Genomic DNA, 25,595 nt, shown 5'->3' with positions numbered 1-25,595 from the left:
CATTGTCTAATAACCATATCTGTTACATAATTCACCTTGAGTGTGTATGGGTTGCTAATTCTGTACAGTATGACCTGTAAATGTAATATTGTTGTAATCATTATGGTGAGCATTTATTTCCTTTTAATTTAAAGTATGGTCATGTGATCTCATGACACGACTCAAATCATGTTAAAATAAAACAGCTTTAATTGCTACTGAAATGACTAGACTCTTCTTGTGTGTTATTTGATTTAACCCTCTGGTGCTTCAGTCAAAAGTGACCGGACACCAAAAAATGTTATAGTCCCAAGTGTGATTTTTATTTTTTTTTTAGCCTGCTCGAATCATGCCATTTTTTGTGTGTGTTCACATTCCAAATGGCATAAAAGTAACCAAGTTTCGTACCATTCTGATGAAGAGCACCAGCGGGTTAAAAAAAAAAGAAAACATAAAAAAAAAACATGAATTTCTTTGTGTTAGTTATTTTCTTTTTATCAAGAAATAAGTACTGATACTGCACCTTTAAAAGAAAAAAACATGCAGCCCACGGTTTTTCTTTTAGCGTACCATGGAAGCGGGTGTTTAATAGGGGAAGGAGTCAACGCCCTGCTGTAGCGCAAGTTAAGCTGATGTTGCTAGGTGTGGTTCTGTGAGTATAAATACAGCTAACACTCTCCTTCTGCTCGCTTGCTGTGCATTCGGTCTTGGTAAGTGGGAAACTGGGATTTTCTTTACTTCTTACACGTTGTCTAACTCTTTTTACTTTTTACTTAAAACAAAGTTTTTTTGGTTAAATATATAATTGTTGCATATTTATGACAGCGTTGTTTTTGTTTACTGAAAAAAATGCAAATGATAATAAAAATGTTTAAGAAAAGTTGCTAATGAAAGTTATGCAATAATATTGCTTAAAGAACACTCTGAGGTATAAAAATCCACATACTGGTTTTGTGAGTTTAACGTTCAGTTCTTTTGGTGAATCATGTATTCCTGTAAGATTAATTCAAACGGCTAGAAAACTTGGATGATTCATTCCTGAAAAGATTCTGCTTTTTGATTTACTGTGTGTATTTTAATATATTCCAACATGTATTGTAGGTTGAGCTGTTGAGTTCCAGGTGCCAAAATGTCCACACTCGGTTATTTTCTTGAGCAGCTTTCCTACCAGGGCATGCAAGACAACACAGTACAAGACATCACAGTAAGTTTAGTCAGCTTTCTGGAAAATTTGAGCAGAGCCAGACTGAATGAGTCAGTGATAGGAATGTACTCCACTCCCCATTTGAGTCACTTTCATCCTGTTAAAGGGCAAGAGCTTCAGTATTTCTGTTTCCTTCCTAAAAGTTGCTTCTTGAATTTTTTATTGAATAGACTTCTTACACTGGTCTGCTGGAAGTCAGTTCGTGATTATACATAGGCTATTTTTAAAGGATTTGAATAAGCTCTCTCATGTCTTTAGGGGGGGCAGGGCACAGTGAAGCCTTTTGCTCAGTTTAATGCAGCTGCGGATGCAGGCGTCTTGGAGAAGGCTATCAAGACAAAAGGTAGGTATATGAATTCTGAAAAGTGAAGATGAATAAAATACATCTACATCTTTGCATTCTGCATCTGTTTGCTCTGTTGAAAGAAGTTTCTGTTCTCAGGTGTGGATGAGGCCACAATCATTGAAACGCTGGTCCGCAGGAGCAATGCCCAGCGCCAGCAAATCAAGGCTGCTTATCAGCAAGTAAACGGCAAGGTATCACATTCACTAGACCTGATATCAACACATTTTTACTGTCTGGATCCTCCCTCACCTAAATCACTTCTTCTCCTGCTGTGCAGCCTCTGGATGTAGCGCTGAAAGCTGCTCTTAAAGGTGAGCTGGAAGAAGTGGTTCTGGGCTTGTTGATGACTCCAGCTCAATATGATTCCTTTCTGCTCAAAAGTGCCATGAAGGTAAGATTATTTTCAGCCTGTTGATATAGAAGATTTGACATGGGCTGCATAATTTAAAGTCTTTTTCTCTTCAGGGTTTGGGTACAGATGAAGATACACTTGTTGAGATTTTGGCCTCCAGGACCAATAAAGAGATCCGAGAGATTAAACAGGTTTTCAAACAAGGTAACATTAGTGCTAGTTATCATCCAGTTATCCTTTAAATATGTTTATGGCATGAGTGTCCAATCTTGCTTCTGTAGGGCCAACAGCCTGCAGAGTTTAGCCCTAACATGCTTTAACACACCTGCCTGGAAGTTTCTAGTAATCCTGAAGATCTTGCTTGGCTGGTTTAGGTGTGTTTAATTAGGGTTGAAACTAAACTCTGCAGGACACTGGCCCCCTAAGAGCAGGATTGGACACTCGTGGTTTATGGTACGTATGTGAATGCAGTATATATAAAAACTGAATGTATGACTTGTATTTATAGAATATAAGAAGGATCTAGAGGCGGAGATCAAGTCTGAGACAGGTGGAGATTTCAGGAATGCCCTGCTTTCCCTCTGCAAGGTTGGCTTTGCTCATATAGTGTTTCTCAATTCTGCCCCTCCCCGTACATCATGTTTTGGATGTCTTATCTCACACATCTGATTCAACTTACTAGGAGAGTGATTTGTGACTTGTATTGGCACAAAATGCTTTTGCTCATTGTTAAACTTTTTATTTGAATTCACAGGCTACCAGAAGTGAAGACAAGATTGTGCAAGAGGACTTGGCTGACAAAGATGCCAGGGTAATTAACCGTGTATTGTGAGTATGTGTTGGGTCATTGTGTGTACATGTCTTTTTGACCTCTGATTCTGCCTGTAGGCCTTGTATGAGGCAGGAGAGAAAAGAAAAGGCACAGACTGTGGCGTGTTCATTGACATCCTCACTTCAAGGAATGCTTGTCACCTGAGGAAAGGTATGGTTGACTTCCTCCACACAAAACATCCCTGTTTTCAAAATAAGTAGTACACTTTCTTCTAATCCACTTTAGTCATAACCTTTTCTTTATTTAGTTTTTCAGCTGTACTCCAAGTACAGTAAGGTGGATGTCGCAAAAGCCATTGATCTGGAGTTGAAGGGTGATATTGAGAACTGCTTGATTTCTGTTGGTGAGACCCTGAACCCTTTTTATCTGTCTGTCTATTGCATTACATGCTGCATTTTAAAATGGTATGACATGCAATAAGTTCACTGCAAACGTTTCTTTGAATTGCTGCAGATGCTCTCTTAGATGTACAATACCTTTTAAGACTTGAATTACTTTCTTACAGTATAACAAGAATGCTGTTTTAATGTTTCTTTTTACTGCATGCAATAATATGACAAGAATGTTATTTTAAGCTCTGAGCAATGAAACAGAAGCTGGTCTTTGGAATGGAATGCCATTTTCAAAATAAATATTTTGACTCATCTTTTCAACAGTGAAATGTGCTGGAAACAAACCTGCTTTCTTTGCTGAAAAACTAAATCAGGCAATGAAGGCAAGTGTAACTGGCAATCTAATCGATCCATGTAACATTTAAAATGACATTACAGCCGTTTTAAATATATCACGGTTAAAAACTAAAAGAACCACTCAGTGTGATTTTGTGTTTTCACAGGGTTCTGGTTATAAAGGCAAGATCTTGACCAGAATATTGGTGAGCCGTTCTGAGATTGACTTGGCCAAAATCAAGCAAGAGTACCAGAGTAAGTTTGGCAAGAGCCTCTACCAGGACATCCAGGTAAATAAATCTCATTTAGCACATTTTAAATATGGTCATCATTACACTATTCAATACATAAACAAAAATTAATAAATGTTATACTGTATAGATTCAGTTGTTAAAGATTGTGTTTTGTTTGTTTTAGGATGACACCAAAGGAGACTACGAGACAATCCTGCTAGCCTTGTGTGGCAATTAATTGGTGTCACTAATGAATGTATACAGATGAAGACCCACCAGCATACCACTAGCTATCAATATAGGAATTAAACACCTCATATAAACAACTGTAGTAGAATGAGAAACATTTTTGATAAATAAAACTTGACTAAATGTATATGTCAGTGTAAATTCATGCAAAGCTTCTAAAGTGGCGTGTTATGAATGGTGTATTTATTAATTTTTAAAGTCATGTCGACTCCGAAAAAACAAACAAAAGCAAGCACAAAATGGAAGTTTAATGACTCTGTGGTAGGAATCACGGTGGCAACTTATGCTGGGAAACTAACCTGGTCTAAAGCAGGCTAACTGTCAGGCTAACCTAAGCTCCTCTACTGACCAATAGGAACACAATGATATGATCACTCAGTTTATACTATTACTATTATTATTACATACTATTATTTTACTTTTTTTTTTTACAGTTTCTAGCCATGCAGCCTTTCTCTCTGGTTTTATTACAGCTGTACCTTTTATAGTTTGCAGAACATTAGAACATTACAATCTAAAATAGCTCTTTAAGGCATTAAAATAACTAAATTAGAATTTAAAATCACTGAATTAAAAATGAAAATAAATAATAAAAGAAAATGACTACATTTTAACTGCTAAGAAACACACATTAACTCATTTGAGCTTAGTAATTAGTAATGTAGCCTACTAGCTTACATTTGATTCCATTTACAGTTACGGCTATAATAAAAATACACTTTATATGTAGGTTTAAAATTCTACAAAAGACACATTTAATGTCCAAAAACAAATATTTTAGCAAAATGTGTTTTACTCAGAATTATTGCACTCCCATTTGATTGCGCTCCGTCTGTTTAGCACGCATGCGCGCAGCGGCGCTCGACTCGTTCACTCGCGTCAGCCTCGCCCACCCCTGACAGCAAAATAGATATGTTTGCATGACTTTCTAACATGTACAGATGAAAAATATACTTGTGACATGTCAGTTATGCACTGAGGAAAACACAACGCCTCAAATGCATTAAACAGCACAGATATATTCGCTGTTTGTCATGGTGGATCGATTTGATCCCTGATCGACATTAAGGTCTGTTTAAGAATAAACGTGCACAGATTAGTGAGATTGCGTGAATTTAATTTGTCGTTAATGGAACCGCTTTAGCCCCGATTGATTTGTTAGGTTATTTCAAGTCAGTTTTTGTACTTTAATCCCCGTTTTTCCTCGGGTCTCCGTGGTGTTGTGATGCGTCATATTCACACGCAGTGGTGATTAGAGCGCGCGCTTGAGAAACAGTTTAGAGAGGAGAAATCAATCTACATATAAAATATTGGTCACAGATTATTGGTCACTTTCTAAATAATAAAAGTATAGCGCATCCACTAGTAATTATATATAAATGAATCGGTTTTTACCGATGCAAATATGTTAGAAACGATGCATCGCGATATAAATGACAACTTGTAGCCGATGCACACTTTTTAAACCGATGCATCGCATCGTTAACTTTTTATGCCGATGATGCACCGAGCGAATCGGGAATCTTCCCATCCCTACTCTGTGGTCATAGATATGAAGGGGATCACATAAACACAAATAATCACTAAGAGTTTTACTGGTTGGAATTAGGGATGGAAACTCAAGTCACAAAAGAAGGACTTGTTTTGTTCACTGGGCTCTAATTTGTAAACCAACTCAAGTTTTCGAGGTGCCTTTAAAGGGTGCTCCAAAATGTGGCAATCTGAGGAACCCCAATTGGTCCTCAAAAATCTTATAATTTTTATATTTTATATGGCTTTTATATTAGAGAGTGATGAGACTGCTCTTGTCATAAATACAAAGGGCCTGTCGAGTAGGTATTAACCAAGGGAAAATGTGCATAAAAGTTCTTGGTTTTTAAGTGAACATTCGCCTGTTTGCTGGCTTATAATAAATATGAATTGTAAAAAACGATTAATTGCAAATGTAAATGATATCATAATGACCATTTGATTCAAGTACAAGCTATATTTCTTTTGGATAAAGATGCCTTTATGTTTATCAAGGAAATCCATTGATAATTAAAAAAAAAACAAAAAAAAAACCCTGTAACAGGGTTTATACACTTACCTGCAGTGTAAACATTTACCACAAAATATTCCGGATGACAGAAGACAAATTACGACTTGGACTGTTTGTCAGAAACATGTTTGACTGGAACAATGGGAGTGGTAGGAAAAGAGATAAAGTGGGATATTTAAGAGTGAGGGCATGATATCTTTACATCACTTACTCCATGGCCTAGACTTGCTGTCATTCCTGCCCTACGCTGCAGTACCGTTGTTATGACGGGTGGCGCTGTTGATTTATTGGCTGTGAGCGGCGCTCTCGAGGACTGTATGGTGATTGGTTGAAAGAGTGCGTTACGTCAAGCGCTCCCGCGGAAGTACCGAGGATTGGAAAATAGAGGTTATGCTGCATAGAGCACAGCGGGTGAAGGAGACATTTATCTGTAAATACAGTAAGGTATTTGCTGTACTTCAGTTGTGTTATTTGTGCATTTCAATATACATAGTTTCTGTTGTTCTTAATCCTAATTGTAAGTCTCCCTCAAGTAGAACATGTTGTGACAGAATGGACTGTTTATGACTGTAAATGAAATCGTTCTTGAATATTTAATTATCTAATATTTATATTTTAGTGTCTAGCAGTTTGCAGAATGTATATGAAACGTATCTAATGAGACTTGCATTAGTTATATCAGTTAAATCCAGCTGTCATGACTCATGAATGAATGAACCACTCAGCACTCTTTGCAATGCTAGTTTGTGTTTTTAAGGTAAGACACTACTGGCAAAACCATTGTTTTTTCATGCACTTGTCAGTTAAAGATTTTGGTCTATTTTGATTCCATAACATGTCTTCTTTCAGACTAGTGGAAACTAAACATCCAAGATAGATATGTGTTTATATTATTACACTTTTAATTTTATTACACATCAATTTGCGTCTGATTTCAAATACAATATCTTTAAAGGGCATTTTCTCAAAGTGAGCTCAGAGTGAGTTTTTTTTTTCTCATGCAGAAATAAGAGAAAGAAATTGTCAGAAATATTTCATTCAATAGTACTTCTGTACATCAAACTTTCCAGTTTTATTCCTATAATTTTTTTAAGGATTTTATTTGTTTCTGGGTGTTGACAATATCTCCTGATTCATGGAGTGATTAAAAAAAAGACACCCCAACAAATATCCTCTATAAAAACCCTTAACTCTAATATGTTAACAAAATGAAAGGAGGATCTTTGAAAACCTGGCTTTATTCTGTTCTAGAAATCTATGCAAATGTGTGCACATTTAATTAGATAAGATTGTTTAAACATCATAACATGTCAGAAAACTTGTAATTGTAAAAATACAATTGTTTTAATGTACTGTAATCAGTCAACGGAGAAAGTATGATGTTATATAATAGTTAAAAATGTCACTGTATTTAGTTGTGATGTCTCGTCTTGAATAGAAACCATTATGACAAGTCCATGTCAAACACTATACTTGTGTTGCTTACAGAGTACAGCCATGAGCTGAGGCTCCCCAAACCTGCCTTTCTCAATGATGAACGACAAACTGGTGTTCCTGGGTCTCCTTTACTTCATCCAGGGCATTCCGTATGGCCTGCAGTCTTCTTTGCTCCCGGTGTACCTGCGCGGTGCTGGCCACTCCCTCACCCGCATCAGCCTCACCAAAATCCTCTATTTCCCCTGGGTGCTCAAGGTAATCTGGGCCCCTCTGGTGGACCGGACTGGCACCAAGCGCTGCTGGTTAGTGGGCACAGTGGCTGGTCTGGCTCTCACCTGTTTGGTGAGCGCTACAATCTCACCTGATGTTCAGTACATGGGCGTAGCGGGCTCTCTGCTCACTATGAACGTGCTGGCATCAGTGCAGGACATTGCGGCGGACGGAGCGGCCGTGCGGCTGCTCAGGGGGCAGGGGGAGCTGGGTCTGGGAAACACTGTGCAGGTGGTGGGGTATAAAGCTGGCTCTGTGTTTGCTGGAGGAGGGCTCCTGGCTGTGATTGATGTTGCAGGCTGGGGCTGGATGTTCGCACTGCTGGCCTGTGTTTACGGTGGTGTTGCTCTGTTCGTGTGGGGCGCCCCGGTGTTGGATGGAGAGTCGCTGTGGGGACAGGGAGAAGGACGGAGAGGGTCAAAGGATGTGATGCAACCCTGGAAGGTGTGGAGGAAGCTCTTGTCTGTGCCAGGAACGCCATGGATGATGTTCTACGTTCTCACATACAAGCTAGGTAAGATATTTGTCGTAATTCAACATAAGATCGATTGAGTTAAATGATTTGGAGATCTTAAAGGAACACTCCACTATTTTTGAAAATAGGCTCATTTTCCAACTCCCCTAGAGTTAAACAGTTGAGTTTTACCGTTTTCGAATCCATTCAGCCGATCTCCGGGTCTGGCGGTAGCACTTTTAGCTGTAGCTTAGCATAGATTATTGAATCTGATTAGACCGTTAGCATCTCGCTCAAAAATGACCAAAGAGTTTCGATATTTTTCCTATTTAAAACTTGACTCTTCTGTAGTTACATCGTGTACTAAGACCGACGGAAAATGAAAAGTTGCGATTGTCTACGTACGGCAGCAAAGTTCCTTGATTATTACGCCGGAATGAGAGTATAGTTCAGGGATGCTATAGAGATGCTAACGGTCTAATCAGATTCAATGATCTATGCTAAGCTACAGCTAAAATTGCTACCGCCAGACCCGGAGATCGGCTGAATGGATTCGAAAACGGTAAAACTCAACTGTTTAATTCTAGGGGAGTTTGAAAATGAGCCTATTTTCAAAAATAGTGGAGTGTTCCTTTAAAGTACATTTACATTTCCCTCTAATTTGCTGAATAAGTTGAAACACGCCTATTGTAGAGTACTGAACTGACTATATTCATACAGTTAAAAAAAAAAATGAAGTGTCATTTCTACATCACCAGACAGAACAGCAAAATTAATAAATTCATAATGCAGGTTTTTCCAAAAATGTATAACTTTCCCTCTGCCCCACTATTCTGATTGTACAAATAAATGAGTCACTTTCTTCATTAAAATGTGAAATTCTTTTAAATGTATTATTATTTAAAAAATATTATGTGTGTGTGTGTACAGAATATATTTAAATATATATAATAAAAAATGTAAATGTTAAAAATTATTTCTGTGCTCTGACAACTATAAGAAAGTGTACAGTAATTCCTTATGTTATTTACCAGGAAAGTGACATTTTTATACAATATCACAATAGTGAGGTGATGTGAAAATTATAAATGTTTGTACATTTTTCCCTCCAGTTATTTAATTCATTACCATGACTGACCATGAACTTGAAACGAAGTCATGGTAGTGTGTTGTTTGTCCACAAGACGGCAGTCTTGGCCTTTTCCATGCTTACTGTCATCTTATTCTCAATGGCTCTGAAGCCTCTAAACATCAGGAAATTATACACAGTTTGGTTACCCAGTTCAGTTCAGAATGTCTGTACTGATATTGAAATCTTTCATTTAACTTTGCACCAGCGTTTGACCACAAACCTACCTTCTGTGACATGATCTGAATCAGGAATATATACATACATAGCAGCTAATAAATCACTTTCAATGAGCTGAATGTTGTGTTTGGCACCAGAAGGGGATTATGTCTGGATTAGAGTCTCTTTGTGTCTGTGGTATTTTAATGGAAAACTGAATTTAGAAATATGTGCTGCACTGCTTATGTCAGTGTATTTAGTTTGTGCTTCATTGAGTGTAATATTTTGTTCAGAAAAATTTAATCAGAAAACCAAGCTTTGTGTGTTATGTGTATGTGTCTCTGGCAAAGAGAGAGAGGTGGCACTGTAATCGGATGAGCTTCAGCAGACAGGACAAGCGGTAGCCCCCCTCTTAATCTGTTTTATAAGGTTTCTCCCCCGATCATCATCATAATCACTATTAAACAGCACTTTGGATGACACAAACTAGTTTACTAATGCACTAACATCTTAAAAGTGAACATGGCAAAACTTAATAATTTTCTTAAACAGTATTTGTGTCTTACTTTTCAGTAAAGATATATAAACATTTTTAAAATAATATTCATTTACTTGAAACTAATTTGCATAAGATATTAGAACTTGTTTCAGAGAATATGTCCTGTATTAAATTTATTTTTATTTTTCCATTGACAAAAAAAACAAAGTTTTTTTTCTTTTTTAATCTCATTAAACATTTTTGCATAAATCTAACAATACTTTGTGCAGTTTATGCTTAAAGCCAAAAACAACAAAAAACTATTTGCAAGTGGGATAAGAGAATAAACATTCAAGAAGAATTCACAATTTATTATCTAGAAAAAAGTCTAGTAAATATTTTATGCTGTTTTGTTTCTCATTTACATTTACTTAAGTACGTTTTTTTAGGAGAGTGTACTTTTTCTGAAAAACAAAACAAAACAAATGTATTGATTTTGCTGTGTTGATCAATAAATATTAATACAAAACAATAAAAACTATTAACGCACGGTTATAGTGAATATAGAATATTTAGTCTGTGCTTAGAATCCACCATGCCTTTATATGGTTGTTTTTACTTTTATTGCTTGTTTTATGTGATCATAAATATTACATAGGAATTCACAAACTAAAGTGCCCTGTTATTTACTACAGTTTTAATACAAGGTTTATTGTATTGTAGAATAATGTGTCCTAAGATGACAAATTAATCACAACGTTGTTGCATGCTATCTAGTGCCTCTATTGCATCACAGGTTGTTACCAAAATGTGTTAGATATAGGTTCTCTCAGCCCAAGCGTTGATAAAGGGTGATGGGGGGACAGTGGTGGGATGGAGGGGGCTGGGATTGGGCCAGACGTGGAGCTTCCCTGGGAAGAGTCCAGCTGGAGGCGGGAGTGTTCTTGTGGAGGTTAAAGTTGGATTCTCTATGGGAGTAGAAACTAGAAAGCCACTTTTGCTCTGTCTCAGTGTCTTTCACTCTTCTTCTCCAACTGTGTATATACATAACACACACTCATACACACATGTATATCGCCTGATGCTGCCCTCCCTCTGTCCCGCACAGCAGGGGCCAGGGAACGGAGGGGTATGCGGGGGGGATGGAGGGGTGACGCGAGCAGTAGGCTAATATTTTCCAGAGGGAACGCAGAGGACTGCAGGGGGGGTGAATTAATGAACACCCACCACATGGTCAACTATGCGAGGGAGAGAGAGAGAGAGAGAGATGGTGGGGTGCAGGGGGCATCGGGTATGACGAGAAAACGCGTGAGTTGAGAGTGATGGAGAACACAGAATTCCAAGAAAGAAGATGAGTAAAGTATGTGATGTCTTTTAGTTGACCTACATTGTTTCCCCATTGTCTGGACCATTGTGTAACTCGGGTGTGAACATTAAAAAGCATTCTGTTTAGATATGTGAGCTTACAGTACATCACACTTTGAATAGGATGCATCTCCTTTCCACATCCATACCACTGTATCTTCGCTCGCATTCACATAGTTAACGGTGCAAGTGATAGTTCTCGATGCTTTTGTTTCGTCCAAACAATTATGTCATTGTGTCCCAGAATGTAAAGGGAATAACCTAGACCTTTGCGGATTCTAACCTCAGAGGTCCGTAGAGACTTGGTATGGGGCTTGTCGTTGGTTGAGGAGCATTTACAATGGAGTTGTGTGACCTGCTCAAGTACACACAGATGCAGATACGCACGGCATAGTGATCTACATGAACTGGGAGGGGCCCAGGTTCCTCAGGCTGTTCCCATGCTGAAGACTCGGGGACTTTGAGAAGTATCGCAGTGCTGGTTTTAGTCAGCATCTCTAACACTTTTGAAGTTTAGTTGAGGTGGTGTTTCATTTAATTGCATCCTCATGTTGCTCCAAAGCTGTATGGCTTTCTATTTTCTGTGGAACACAAAACATGAATATTTGGAGAATATCCTGGACGTTCTTTTTAATGCAATAAAAACAAATGAGGACTGAAGATGTCAAGCTTTAAAATGATTTAAAAATAAGTAGTCCATTTGATTTATCCACTGTATTGTGCAGACTGAAATGTAAATCTTTATTCACTGAAATTCTTCGTTGAGAACTTTGGTGTTCGTGAGAATGGCGTCATTTAGAGTTTATTTAGAGTTAGATATTTCCAGTGAATCAGTTTATCCCATTTACAAAACAATTTGTTCATGGATCAGGCTGATTCTCAAATTCAGCTCACTGACAGTTAACACCCAACGGGGAAGTCGTGGCCTAATGGTTAGAGAGTCGGACTTGTAACCCAAAGGTTGCGGGTTCGAGTCTCGTACCGGCAGGGATTGTAGGTGGGGGGAGTGAATGTAGAGCGCTCTCTCCCACCTTCAATACCACGACTGAGGTGCCCTTGAGCAAGGCACCGAACCCCCAACTGCTCCCCGGGCGCCGCAGCATAAATGGCTGCCCACTGCTCCGGGTGTGTGTTCACGGTGTGTGTGTGTTCACTGCTGTGTGTGTGCACTTGGATGGGTTAAATGCAGAGCACTAATTCCTAGTATGGGTCACCATACTTGGCCACATGTCACGTCACTCACACTTTTTACTGGAAGGGAAGGTCTCAGTAAATCACTTACATTTTAGTCTGTCCATCACAGCAAACTATTATAAATCATGTGAGCTACTGATAATTTATGGTGCTTGTGCTTCCTTTTTGAGAATTGAAAGCTCATTCATTGTAATTGCATGTAAATAATTGGTATATTCATTTTGGCTTCACAGAAAAAATAATGTCATACAGTTTGGAAAAACAGGAGAATGAGTATGAGATGGTTTTCATTTTAGTTTGAACTATTCATTTTTAGTAATTCCTAACAGAATTTCATTTTTTTTAGGAATTGCAATGGCAGTAACTTAAAATGAGTTTCAAATCTTGCATCCGGTGAACTTCTCAATCACTACCACACAATTCTAGTGTAGTTCATTACCTATTCGCTGTCATAATCGTTCCATCTCATCCTGAATCTGTTGTCCATTTTTGTCTTCATCTGTTCCCCATTATCTATCGTTGTTAACCGTGGTGAACTGATACAGCATCTCTCTCTCTCTCTCTCTCACTCCCTCCTTTCTCCTCCCAGTGCCTCCCCTTTTCTGCTTTCCTCCACTGTGTTTTTGTGGATGTCTAATGAAATCCCATGTGAAATGGACAATTGTTGCTCTGAGATTATTTATAGACATAAATAAGCAGCCTTGTTGTTTGTTTTCCATCCCTGCTTAAAAAATAATTAGTTTGAAGCAGCGTAGTAGAAAAAAAAAGACTGAGGCAGAACGCTGAAGCGCATGTCTAGCTGTGCATATGAGATGATCAGCAGCATCTGAGCTTTTCAGTGATCATTTTTGGTGTTTTGTATACATTTACACTTCCATGTTGACACTATGTACACTATTTTTTCTGCAGTGTTCCCTTTACATACATTTTCAACGGTATATATTGTGGTATTTTAGTGGAAATCCATGTACTGTCTTTCTGTAATATAAAGGATAATTAAATAAGGACATTTTTATTTTTTAAATTATTTATTTAAAAAATATTTAATATAACACTTACGTGTAGTTTATAAGCCTTTGTTACTGTGATTTTAGTAGGGTAATGAGTGGCCTCTGTGGTTCTACCCATGGTTTCTATGGTCTTACTTCAAGTAAATTATGGTTATGCTGGAACTGTGTCAAATTTTCTCAAGGATTAGGCTATAATTGACTATTTTGACATTAGTCAAATCAGTTTTAATGCTCTTTGTACAAACTGCAAAGTGAAAGTGACTGGCTGGTACACTCTTAAAAATAAAGGTGCTTCAAAAGGTTCTTCAAGCGATGCCATAGAAGAACCATTTTTGGTTCCACAAAGAACCATTCAGTCAAAGGTTCTTTAAAGAACCATCTCTTTCTTGTGTTTTTGTAATCTGAAGAACCTTCTTTCGCCACAAAGAACCTTTTGTGAAATAGAAAGGTTCTTCAGATGTTAAAGGTTCTTTATGGAACCATTTAGACAAAAAGGTTCTTCTATGGCATCGTGAAGCACCTTTATTTTTAAGAGTGTATGTGTTCATCCTTATATAAAACAGCATCCTTATTACTTGAACGCACTGGACCTAAGTGGCATAGCTGCCTTATATGAAGAAAAGATGCGCTGAATGTGAAAAACGAGTCACATTGTTCGTTGTTGCCACCACATTACAGACTTTACAACATCCTTTACAAATTTAGTTCGACTGTCAGACTCAATCCCCCACAAAGAAAGCTATGTCAAAGCGCTCACGTGGCGCTGTCAGCGACCGTAGCAGAACTCAGACAGAAGCGTCTGATTTTTGATTTGATTTTCTGTTTTTGTTTCTCACCGGTTTCATCCCGGGGACCCCGGAAGCGCAGTTTCTTTTTGACGGCGGTCTCAGAGCTGTCAGTCAGCGGGCTGTCTCGCTGTCGAACTGAAGGCAGACTCCATAAATAATGACAATGCCATTAAATAATACACGGCGGCGGGTTACCAAGGCCTCTGTGCAGCCGCTAGCATGCAGCGACGCAGGACTCTGCGCAGTGTAGAGGCAGCATTTTCACTGGCAGCTTTTGTTTTTGTCACATTTGTCTGGGTTTAAGTGCTCAGAAAAAAAAGTGACTGGAAGGCAAGGACTCAGGTGTGAAAAAACGTGGCCTGTGCTCAGGTTATCACTTTTTTCCATTCTCAGATAACAAGTGTTTTGTTTTGACTGAGTTTGTGTTGTGATCCGTGGATATTATCGGGAGTTTAACACCAGTTTTGAAAAAAGTCTGATGCAGTGTGATAACAATCCAGCACATTTTCAATAATCTGCTTAGTTTTCTTGGTCTTCTTGTTCTCTCTATCTGAAAGAGCATTTACAATCGTTGAACTGTGTGTGTGTATAGTGCTGATGTAACCTTATATTTTCTGAACAGGTGAACAGGGGGCTATCACCATGTTTCCTCTCTTCCTGCTGGACCACCACATGACGGCCAGAGAGCTTGGGTTGTGGAACGGGGTGGTTGCCATGGCTTTTTCCATCTGCGGCTCATCAGTCGGGGGTTTCTTGCTCTCTCAGTACAGGTAGGGAGTGTGTTTTGTTTTTTCGGTAATAAAACGATGGTGAAACTGAGTCCGTTCTAGCTGCAACACCGTTTCCAGCCAAGTCACGCTTTGCCATTAATGTTGCAGGAATGGTGTTGGAAGACTTTGTTCTTTGGATTTCTCCTTACACCTTTTTCTATGCCCCCTCTCGCTTTATCGGTTTCTGTAGCCCACCATCTCTCTGTGAAAGAAACGCGGCCCTTTTCTTTTTCTCAGTGTTTTCTCACTATATCTCTCCACCCATCTCGGCCCCAGGCGCGAAAGAAGGAGAGAGAAAGCGATAGAGAGTTTGTGTGAGAGATAGAAAGAGATAGTAATGGAAGTAAACACAGCCTTTTGTGGGAGCTGAGAGTAAAACAGGCTCAGGTGTGAGCTGAAAGGCCTCCAGGATGCATAAGGTTGGACTGCGTGAATAGAGATATACTTGTTGCTGATACGTTGCCCTTGTCTACTGACCTGAGACCGGTTTTTACCAGTTATGTCTTATAATAGTTAAGATAGGAGTTTGGTTGCCTAAACCGTTCCAATAGCAGCCTGAGTCGCTTATCTTCCTCAAGCGGTATTGACTCATAGGCCCACACACTTGTTAGTGTGCTCAGAGAAAGGCACGAGGAAGAGGATTTTGGAGAAAGACATGTGCAGTGGTTCTGTCTTTATTTCATTCCAGACTTGAGGGCAGACATCCAGTCATGTATCAGAGTTTAAAGTGAAATGATACTCTTCATACTGGACATTTGCCATTTTCTCCAGGCTGGTTTGCTTTACCTTATGGCACCATGAAACAACATGCATTTTAACGCAGTTTTATAAACCACTGGAATGCATTACATGAGCTTCTGCATTTGACGCTTACTTGATGTATACTTTAGTTAAAATGATGTAATGTTGGTCTATTAAAAGACTGAGAGTAACGTCACCTTTTAGTCTACTGTCTCTGTGAACTACAGTTCTCTAACCATCTAAACAAGTATTTGTGAGGTGATGCAGGACCACAGATTGATTTCATTCGGACCACAAATAATTTTTCTTTCGTTTATATATACTACTGTTCAAAAGTTTGGGGTCAGTTAGACTTTTTTTTTAAATTGATCAAAAGTGACAGTAAAGACATGTAAAATGATAAAAAAGATTTGCGTTTATATTAAGCAGCACAAATATTTTCAACAGTTATAATAACAAGAATGGAGTGTCTATTTACACCCGCCTTGTTGGCTATTTACACTAACTCGGCCCACCAGCGTGTGATTGGGCTATAGTCAACATGACAAAAGACAGTGGTCAATAAACAGCTCCTGTGGTGTAGATGGTAAAGCGTGTGCCATAGTCTTTTTGATGCGATCGACCCGAGTTCGAATCCACCTTTTACCAAACTTTTTTTTCCCCCTCCCTTTTCAAATCTCATATTACTGGCTGCTTTAAGACATGCTTTTTTGGGCGTTAAATAATGGAGCAAATACCAGTAATTTGACGAGTGCAAATGTTAGTAAATCGTGTTGCGTGATCCATTTTAATACTCTCCTCCCATAAATTTTGCATCTGAAAGGGAAACTCCCACAAATGCATATTCAATAAGGTCAGGCGCAAAAATAACTGTGTCCAAGTCTTTTCAGCACTAATTCTTCACTGCCCGTCTTTAGTAAATCCTGACTGTACTATTTTAACGCCAAAAGGCGGTTTGCGCTGGCGCAAGCTGTTAGTAAATCTGGCCCTTAGTGTAAATGGCATATTACTAAGAAAATACTGCTATTTTCACCTAGTGTAAATAGAATCCATTGCCATTTGCACTTATTGTAAATAGCCTCTATCGCTATTTACACTTAGTGCAAATAACAAGAAATATTTTTTCTTGTTATTTGCATATTTTATCTTATTATATTGCCTAACAAGAAATATTTATTGAGCAGCAAATCAGTATATTAGAATTATTTCGGAAATTAACATTTTGCATTTTACATAATAAGGTATTTTTAAAGATTTTTTTTGATAAAGATAGCCTATTTCATTTTAAAGATAATTTGAATACAAACAAACTTATCTAACATAGAATTTAATCGAGAGGTTTAGTTTCTAAATTTACGTCCGAGCAAATATCCAAACAATCACAACTTGTACTGTTTAAGCAGTGCATAAATTCTTGCATAAATGTACGTGCCTTCAAAATACCAGGTGAGTGGGACAGATGTGCAGTTCTAAAACGTGATAAAATCACAGAGTTAAATATCTGCTCAAATTTTCTTACCTCTCTTTCTCTCACTCTCTTTATTTCCCTTTCTCTGTAACCTCTCCCTCTGGTACCTTCATCTTTTTTTTCTCCTCTCTTTTGGTCTCTCTCTCCCTCTCTACGCTAAAGGCAGTGTCAGTGAATGGGGAGGAATGTAAAGTTTCACACGCAGGGGGATCGTTCATTCGACACAGTCGTGCATTCAGGCCTTGCTTCCCACAGATTGGGTTTCTGCCGTTGTCTGTTCAGGGCCACTAAAAGCTAATTTGGACACTTATCCCGGCCCCATCTGAAACGCTTGAGTGGCCAAAAACTGACCCCCATACACTGATCGCCATCAGCAATCTGAGAGTACGAATCTTATCGGGCAAACTGCTCGTGTGATACGCCTGTTTTAGACTCGTTTTCGATCTCTTGCACCCTTCTCTCTCACTCTCTGACTTGCTCGTTTTCCTCTTTAAGACTGTCTGTCTTTTTTACAGCTCTCTTTATCTCTCCTCTCATCTGAGTGAAATATGAAAGAATGTTATTGAGTGGATGCAGGGAGGGTGTTTGCATGAGAATGATGGTAGATTGGCTTTCTGTCTGACCGGCTGCTGTTGTTGACTGGGTTCATCTAGATCTAAAAGGCTGGTTTAAGATGACAGACGATTCCTTACTCTTCTCTTAAAGTCCAGTTGACCTTTACCCGCATCTCCTTCTCTCTTTCTCGACTCGCTTTCTCTGTCAGAGGCCTCAGAGTCTACTCACATGGAAAGGACGTTTATATAAAGACACAATTTTTACAACCTTAAGGAAGAGTCAAACTAATATTCATGCAACAGTTATGCATTACTGATTAAAAATATTAGATGTGAAAAGCAACACCATAGAAGCCGTGACTCCAGACTCTGTGTTTGATTGACAGGGCCCTCCGGGTGTTCTGATTGGAGCTGGGAGAAATTGAGGTGTGTGATGGTCACTAATTAGCGGGGGGTTAATCAGCCCGTGGCTGTGGATCTTGGCGCGCTATTGATTATGTCGTGAAGGAAGTTCCCCTGAGAGATTTTTAGCTGTTAATAGAGAATCAATTAGAGTGTGTAAGCAAACGCACTGCATGTAAGCATGTGTACAGGAGTGTTTTTCTGTCTCAGTGTGGCAGTCCTGTGTGTTTGACCCTCATTAATGTCCTACAATGACTGATCTGTAAATTAATAGCCTTTAGTTTGCTGTAATAAAATATATTTTGTCTTGTTGATGTTCTATTACATTGCACTACCATTAAATATTTTGGGGTTGGTAAGAAATAATGCTCACCAAGACTGCATTTATTTGTGCAGAAATGTATAATGTATAATTACCGTTTTGTATTTAAATATATTTTAAAATGTCATCTATTTCTGTGCTGGCAAGGCTGAATTTTCAGCAGGCATTACTCCAGTCTTCAGTGCTGATTTGGTGCTTAAGAAACATTTCTTATTATTATCATTGTTGAAAAATGCTTCATGTTTTTGTGGTACATTTTTTCAGAATTTTTAATCAATAGAAAATAGAAACTAATTTATACAGTAAAACAGAGTAGAAAATAGTTTTTTGTATTTGTAAAATTATAAATGTCCTTCCCTCTCACTTTGGATTAATTTAATGTGTCCCCAACAAATAATAGTATTAATTTCTTAAAACAAAATTGAACTGTGGTGTATATTACATGACATAACATGACATATTGCATATTTGTGGAGTTTTGAGATAACATAACTGAACTTTCTCTCTTTTATGTCCTCAGTATTGGCATGCTAATGAGACGTGTGTTTATGATGCGGACTGTCAGCATGGTCTTCCAGAGCTCACTTCTCGTAGTGCTAGAGCCCTCGCCCTTGATGAAAGGTGAGAAATGTACATACTTGTACACACTAAAGTATACAAACATGGTATTTTACCAACATTGGTATTGGTGCAGATTTATTTTATTTTGCAATTCAATAAGGTGCTGCTCATCTTTATGCTTTAATGCATTTATTACTGCCTGTCTTGTGGGTACAGTTTGTTCGTAAGAGCCAGATAGCTCACCTGTACGTATGTATATATATATAGAAGTGAAACTGACCTGTTCTCTTCTGAGCTTTCTACTGTTCTCCTGCATTTAAGCATCCATGGGGCCGTCTCTGGTTTCCAGTGTTTTCCACTGACAGGCTAAAGTGTCCATTTCAGCACCTTGCACAGAGTAAACAGGTGTGAATAAAACTCTCAATGCTGCATTAAACAACAGCATGTGATAAAAAGGGAGAGTATTAACATGAATGTCATTCAGACCAGTATAGAGCTCATCTCGCTGTGGTGAGATCAGAATAGAAAAGTGAAAATCAAAAGTTAATGTTTGAGATTATTTAAATTATTTTCTTTTCCTAAAATTTGGGAGCTGGATGTGAAAGCTTCATGATTTTTTTTTTTTTTTTTTTTTCGGCAAATGGGCTTCTGGTAATGATTGATTTGAGATTCATGATTTTTAGAGGCATTAACGGTAGACTGTTTGTCTCATGCTCTGGGTGGACGTTACTGTGAATTAAATAATCAGCTTCAAAAAGGCCAAAAATACTAAGAACTAAGAACTAGATTTTAAGTGTCAATTGGGCCATCATGTAGAGTCAGATTTGTGTGTCTGTTAAGTTTAACTACTAGTCGTTTGACATGGTTCTGTCAGCATAAATAATAGTCTGGGAGAGCTCAGTTTAATAACTAGCAAGTCCTGTTTCTTCTAACATGGGTATGACAGTGTTGAGTATGAGTAAGCACACACTATAAGACAGAAGACCATCACTCTTAATACGTTTAAAAATTCTCACAATTTCTTGTTTTCTGTCATGTTGGTGCATTTTTTTCCTGTCTGTAGGTCTACAGAGACTCACAGTTTCTTGTTTTCCGTCATGTTGGTGCATACGTTCCGACTGTTCGCAAAATTCAGTTTTCACACAGACATATCAACAAACAACATGAAGAAAAGGCTTGTGGTAATTTTGCACTGATTTGCACAGAACAGTTAAAAAACGTTGTGAAAAAACTTGGAGATGATGTGGGCGACATTTATTTTATTGAATATTTTATTTTTATTTTTGGACTCCTTAAATTTTTAGTTTTAAGTTTAGTTTTGTTTTGGGGCTCCTGCTTCTAACTGTTTTGTTCTTTTGCTACCTTTCACAATTTTATTGCTCAGTACAGCATGCAAACATGGCGATCAGCCATGCAAAATTGTAATTTGTTTGTTTGAAATTTGTCATAGTGTTTGTTACAGCATGCCTTCCAGTGAGATACTTCATATGCATTTCAGTAACTGTCTGCTTTAATTTGGCTACCAAATTGGACAAAAGAAAGATACATTTGGCTGTCAGAGGATTATTGGTGCCCCCAGCCCATCCTTCAGGTCTTTTACACTTCCAGATTTCAGAAATGGGTAGGAAAAATAATTTTGGACTCTCTTTGAGCACTTAGATAGTAACTTTAGACTGAGCACCAGAACATCCAGCCACAAGAGCAGCCTCTTCCCACAGACCATATTTCTCATGAACAGCTAACACCGTCAAATCTTCAGTGCAATATTTCAGAGACATTGTGCATTTTTACTTGCAGTATGTAAATTCAAAGTCACAAATTCAAACTTGAAGACAAGAACACGCTGCAATTGGGCAGTATTGTATTAATTTGGATTGTGTCTTCTTTCTCCCTCAGGTATGGCAGTGCTGAGTCTGAGTTTGCAGCATTTCATAGCGGGTCTCATCACCACTCTGACGTTCACCACAATGATGAACTGCACACAGAGAGCCGAGGAGAGCATACAGGTATCACACGTTACCCTCTTCAACTGACCGCAGCTCTTCACGCTTCCTGACAGATCAGAGCAAACTGCTTAACGGCATCACACGTGTTCACCTAAGGTCAAAAGCGTGACAAATTTATTGTCTTTCTCTTCAGTTTCAACAGTCAAACTCTGAAGACAACAAAACGTGCATCTTACAGTTTTTGATAGTTGTTGACAGGTAGAGTCTCACAACAGGTCGTGAGCTGCAGAAAGCCTGAGAGTGTTTCCTGTCTGCCACATACGTGAGCACATCACAGCAGTCAAAAACTCATTTAGCTGTCAGTCAATAGCTCCACTCAGAGAACTGAGCAGTTTTCACACTCTCTTTAGCTCTGCACATCAACCCATTTCAACTCATCAATCACCTACAAAGCATATGCATCGGAAAGTATATTCACATTCATAGATTTGACTTTTTTTATTTTATTTATTTATTTTTTTTTATTTGTCAAGATTATATCTTTGATTGTAGAAGTAGCCCAGTGGTTAGTTCACATGCTCTGACACATTAAATTGGGCAATGCAAGTTTAAGACTGATTTGTGTTATTTCCGACCCTGTTCCCAAATCTCTCTACATTTTCTTCTCAAGAAGGTCTCAACAGTAACAACTTTCACTGTTTCAGTATAACACTACCGTCCGTAAGTTTGTTGTTGGTAAGATTTATTTTAAAGATATCTAAAAGAGGTTTCTTATGCTCACTAAGGCTGCATTTATTTGATCTAAAGTGCAGTAAAACAGTAATATTGTGAAATATTATTTACAATTTAAAATAACTATTTTCTATTGTTATATATTTTAAATTTGAGATTACTCCAAGAGTCACGTGATCCTTCAGCCTTCAGAAATTCTAATGTGTAGATATGATGCTCAAGGGACATTTCTTCTTATTTTCAATGTTGAAAACAGTTGTGCTGCTTAATATTTTTGTGGAAACAATCAGACTTTTCCCCAGGATTTTTAAAAAACAGAAAGTAAAAATAAAAAAGAAGAGTAGGGGAGTGCGGGGCACAAAGGGTTAGTTGTAACACGCGTGGTTTGAATATTTCCACACATGCTAGCATTTTATATGCATAGCAATTTACAGTATTTATTAGTTACCATATCAACATTATATAGAAAAAAAAGTTCGCCAAAATTCAAAAATCTTTTGAAGATATCGCTGAACATTTATTATACCATAGTAAAATTTTAATTCTGGCTTAAGTAAATTTTTCATCTCAGTTTTTATTATTCATTTAAAATGAAACAAATCTGCTATTATTTTAATCTCCAATCTGTTATTTATCAGTTCAGATTGTTTTTTAATGCTTTGATAACTAGCAGAAGACACTAACCAGTTTTAAATTCCAGTTGCGCAGATGGGGCACGTTGTAACACTGCGTTACAATGTGCTATTCTATGACATTAGCAATGTAATTTACACTATTTACTTAAATGAATTTTAATGAGAAACACAGGTGAATAAAAACTGACAGTCAATGTTTAATGTTCAGAAATGATTATTTCAAGACATGTAAAGCATTTTTGCTCGTTTATGTGGGCCGTCCCAAGCATGGATGCAGTTTGTTCATTGTCAAACTCCAAAATCAGATTATTTTTAATTATTAAAAAACGCCATTATTTTATTTGAAAAAAATAAATTTATTTTATTAACAAAATATTTTAGTTTGTCTTGTATATTTTTTTCATTAGATCAGATAATATTTTAAGCTGTCATATGGTCATGTTACAACGTGCCCCTCAGATGTTACAATGTGTGCACCTACGGGGCATGTTGTCACATTTCACTTCCATTTTTTGAGGGTAAATAAAGAAAAACGTATACACTGTAATTATGAAACAAAGAACCGGTCCCATTCGTTCCACTACTGTGTAGGGTCCCTGCCAGGTCGCTAGGAACTTAGACGCAGCTGTCGGGACCAGTACCACCACACGATCGCCAAGCTGGAACTCCCGGGCTTGGGCGGGCCGGTCGTGGAAATGACTTCAGTGGAAATGGTCCCTGATGCGTTGAGGCAGTCGTCCTCTCGTTGCTCCCTGCCGAACGAACCCCCGGTCGTGACCTGTGAAAACACATCGAGATAGACAGATGGAAGGTTAGCTGGCTGACACTCACCCTCCCTCTCGCTATCCGTTGCTAGGTAGGCCAGTCTCGGGCTGGGCGGTCCCCGACGGTTTCGCCGTGGCCCGTTCCGGGCAGTACGGCCTGGTGTCCTGGGGGCGAGGAGGAGCTTCTTGAACCCCGGCCAGTCCCGTCCCAGGAGCAGAGGTACGGGGAGGTCTCGCACAATGCCCACCTCGATGGCCCAGGTCCCGGGCTCCGCTGAAATCCGAACCGTGCGGGCCGGCACATAGCGGGTGTCTCCGTGCACACACGTCAGGGGCAACTTTGACTTCTGTTCGGGCTTTGGTTGCACCAGGGTAGGTTGCACTAGGGTGACTGAACTGCCGGAATCCAACAAGGCCTGCACTGGTTTCCCCTCTAGCTTTACCATCCGGCTGGGGCCAGGGGAAGGTCCGTCCTGATGCAGGAAACACCCGGCCATCCAGGCTCGGGCCGTCGGTGCTGGGGGTTCAGTGGGCATTGGTTCATCCACGAATTCGGGGACCGCCGATCTGCTGACTGGTCGCGGTGCACCTTCGAGCGGATGCCGCTCCAATTACCCTGCGGGGCGCCAGGCCCGCTCTCTCCCCTGCCTCGCAGGCGTTCGTCGCCTCCGCCAGCTCGACCGCTTCCACAAGACTGTAGATGTCCTGTGGATTTCGCATACTGACCGGGCGCCTCAGCGGACGGGGCAGTGCCGGTAACAGCCGATCGACAAGGACTTTCTCCGCTTCCTGGTCAGCGGTAGGGGAACCGGAGAGAAGCCACAGGTGAGCCAATCGGGCAAGTTGCGCAGCTTGAGCTCTCACCGTCTGCCGTTCATCATAGGTCCATTGGTAGAATTGCTGCGCTGCCCCCATGGGAGACAGGCCCACCCGGGCTAGAATTTTGGCTTTTAGCTCGTCATATTTTCCATTCCGGGGTGCCTGCAGGGCATAATAGGCCCACTGCGCTTCTCTGGTGAGGAAGGGGGCGATGATGCGAGCCCACTCTTCCGGGACCCACCCCTCCCGGGCGACGATAACCTCAAATGTATGGAGGTAAGCCTCGATGTCGTCGTGCTCGGTTAACCTGACGAGGTACTGGTGAGCCTTGACGGGCGCTTCCGGGAGGGGCATGCGCCCCGCCACGCTGGCCTGCAGTTGTTCCACGACCCGGTCAGTATACTCCTGTCGTGCAGCCAGTCGCTCGGTAAACTGCTGATGGCGGGCCGAGAGCTCAGTCAGGCGGCGGATGACCTCTTCCATTTGTCCCTGGGAAAGACAGCGGTTCTCCTAGAAGAAGCACAGAGGTCGTTACAGCAACCTGGCGTTACAAGTCTGTGTCTCAATTCACCTGTAATGCCTGCATTCTCCACCATATGTCGCGGGGTGAATGAGAACACAGACTCGGTACTGATAGAAAGTGCCCCGGAGGGTGATTTATTGCCCACACACTGATCACACGTGCTCGGAGGAATGGTGCTCGGTGCCCGTCTCAACTCGGTGCTCGTGGGGTGAAGTGCTGTGGTGCAGATCCTTCTCCTGGGGTGCTGTCGGAGTCTGTGGATAAGGAGAAACAAGCATTAATGTCGCCTGGAGCTCCGTTTCAACTCCCCGCTGGTGCCTCTTCTCTTGGCTTTTATGGCCAGCGGGAATGAGCTCCAGGTGTGCCACTCATCACGCACAGGTGTTGTGCTTCTGTGATCAGTGTGGCAGCAGCGTTTCCAGGGCGATGCTGATCTGGAACCGGGATAGTCGCCACACATTATATAGTGGTTCAACGCATTATATTGTGGGTTTTTTTGAGTCACAGATCGGACTATTTTGGTTAACAGTAAGTTTCCATACTATATTCGGTGAATAAATGTAATTACATTTAATGTAATTTTACAGTAAAATACTATTAAAAATACGGTTTTTGGAAGTGAAAAAGAAAAAGTCGTTGTATAATTTAGTGACAAACCGTAAATAGGCCTGTCGCAATAATCAATATATCGACTTATCGTGCAATATATGTACATGACCTCAATAATTTTTGGTGACGCAATATATCGCCCATTATTTTTCCTTAAAAATTAATGTCATCGTGTTTTGTACATTCCACTTGTGCCTGTGTCTTTTGCAGCTTCTCGTACATAACGTGGTGTAGTCAACTAGTGTGCTAGTTCAAATTTAAAAAATGCTTCTACAAACAAAGTTTCATCTGCAGATATGGCCTTGTTTAGGGATCTGTGCCTTTGTGCATACAGACATCTGACTGCTGAGTAGTGATTGTGTTTTTCAGCAATAGTGTGCACCCTTAATTTACAGAGAAAAGAAGGTCAGGGAAAAATCTGTAGATGGAAAAATCTCCATACAAGTTCTTTGAACATTTTTCTTTTTTTCTACTTGTTACATAGCACTTTTTGTTAGAAAATGTTTATTTACTATTTATTCAGGTTTTTTAAGGTATCTAATATTTTGATACTTAATTTCT

General features: G+C 39.5%; 2 protein-coding genes across 5 annotated transcripts in view; both read left to right on the top strand.

The window, feature by feature from the left end:
* Positions 1–593: 593 nt before the first annotated feature.
* On the top strand, positions 594–3,990 carry LOC107673431 (annexin A1-like). Its single transcript, XM_016467026.1, has 13 exons — positions 594–689; positions 1,081–1,183; positions 1,442–1,526; positions 1,626–1,720; positions 1,807–1,920; positions 1,995–2,085; positions 2,390–2,469; positions 2,636–2,692; positions 2,770–2,863; positions 2,961–3,056; positions 3,370–3,428; positions 3,549–3,671; positions 3,799–3,990. Exons 2-13 carry the CDS (start codon positions 1,109–1,111, stop codon positions 3,850–3,852), a joined length of 1,023 nt encoding a protein of 340 aa, XP_016322512.1. The 5' UTR covers positions 594–689; positions 1,081–1,108; the 3' UTR covers positions 3,853–3,990.
* Positions 3,991–6,209: 2,219 nt separating this feature from the next.
* LOC107673419 (major facilitator superfamily domain-containing protein 3-like) overlaps positions 6,210–25,595 on the top strand; it is a 51,138-nt gene continuing 31,752 nt past the window's right edge. The window contains exons 1-5 of one of the 4 annotated variants that reach the window (XM_016467008.1): positions 6,210–6,348; positions 7,393–8,125; positions 14,811–14,958; positions 18,966–19,066; positions 20,903–21,012. In XM_016467008.1, the coding sequence (XP_016322494.1) occupies positions 7,435–8,125; positions 14,811–14,958; positions 18,966–19,066; positions 20,903–21,012 (1,050 nt within the window). In that variant the 5' untranslated portion in view covers positions 6,210–6,348; positions 7,393–7,434. The remainder of the gene's footprint in view (positions 6,349–7,392; positions 8,126–14,810; positions 14,959–18,965; positions 19,067–20,902; positions 21,013–25,595) is intronic. The other 3 variants (XM_016467007.1, XM_016467006.1, XM_016467005.1) reach the window with 3 other exon arrangements.

The sequence above is a fragment of the Sinocyclocheilus anshuiensis genome, unplaced genomic scaffold (genome assembly GCF_001515605.1).
Source record: "Sinocyclocheilus anshuiensis isolate Anshui unplaced genomic scaffold, SAMN03320099.WGS_v1.1 scaffold508, whole genome shotgun sequence".
Lineage (NCBI taxonomy): Eukaryota > Metazoa > Chordata > Actinopteri > Cypriniformes > Cyprinidae > Sinocyclocheilus > Sinocyclocheilus anshuiensis.
The sequence above is the reverse complement of the archived record's forward strand: the minus strand, read 5'-3'. Positions and strand labels throughout refer to the sequence as shown.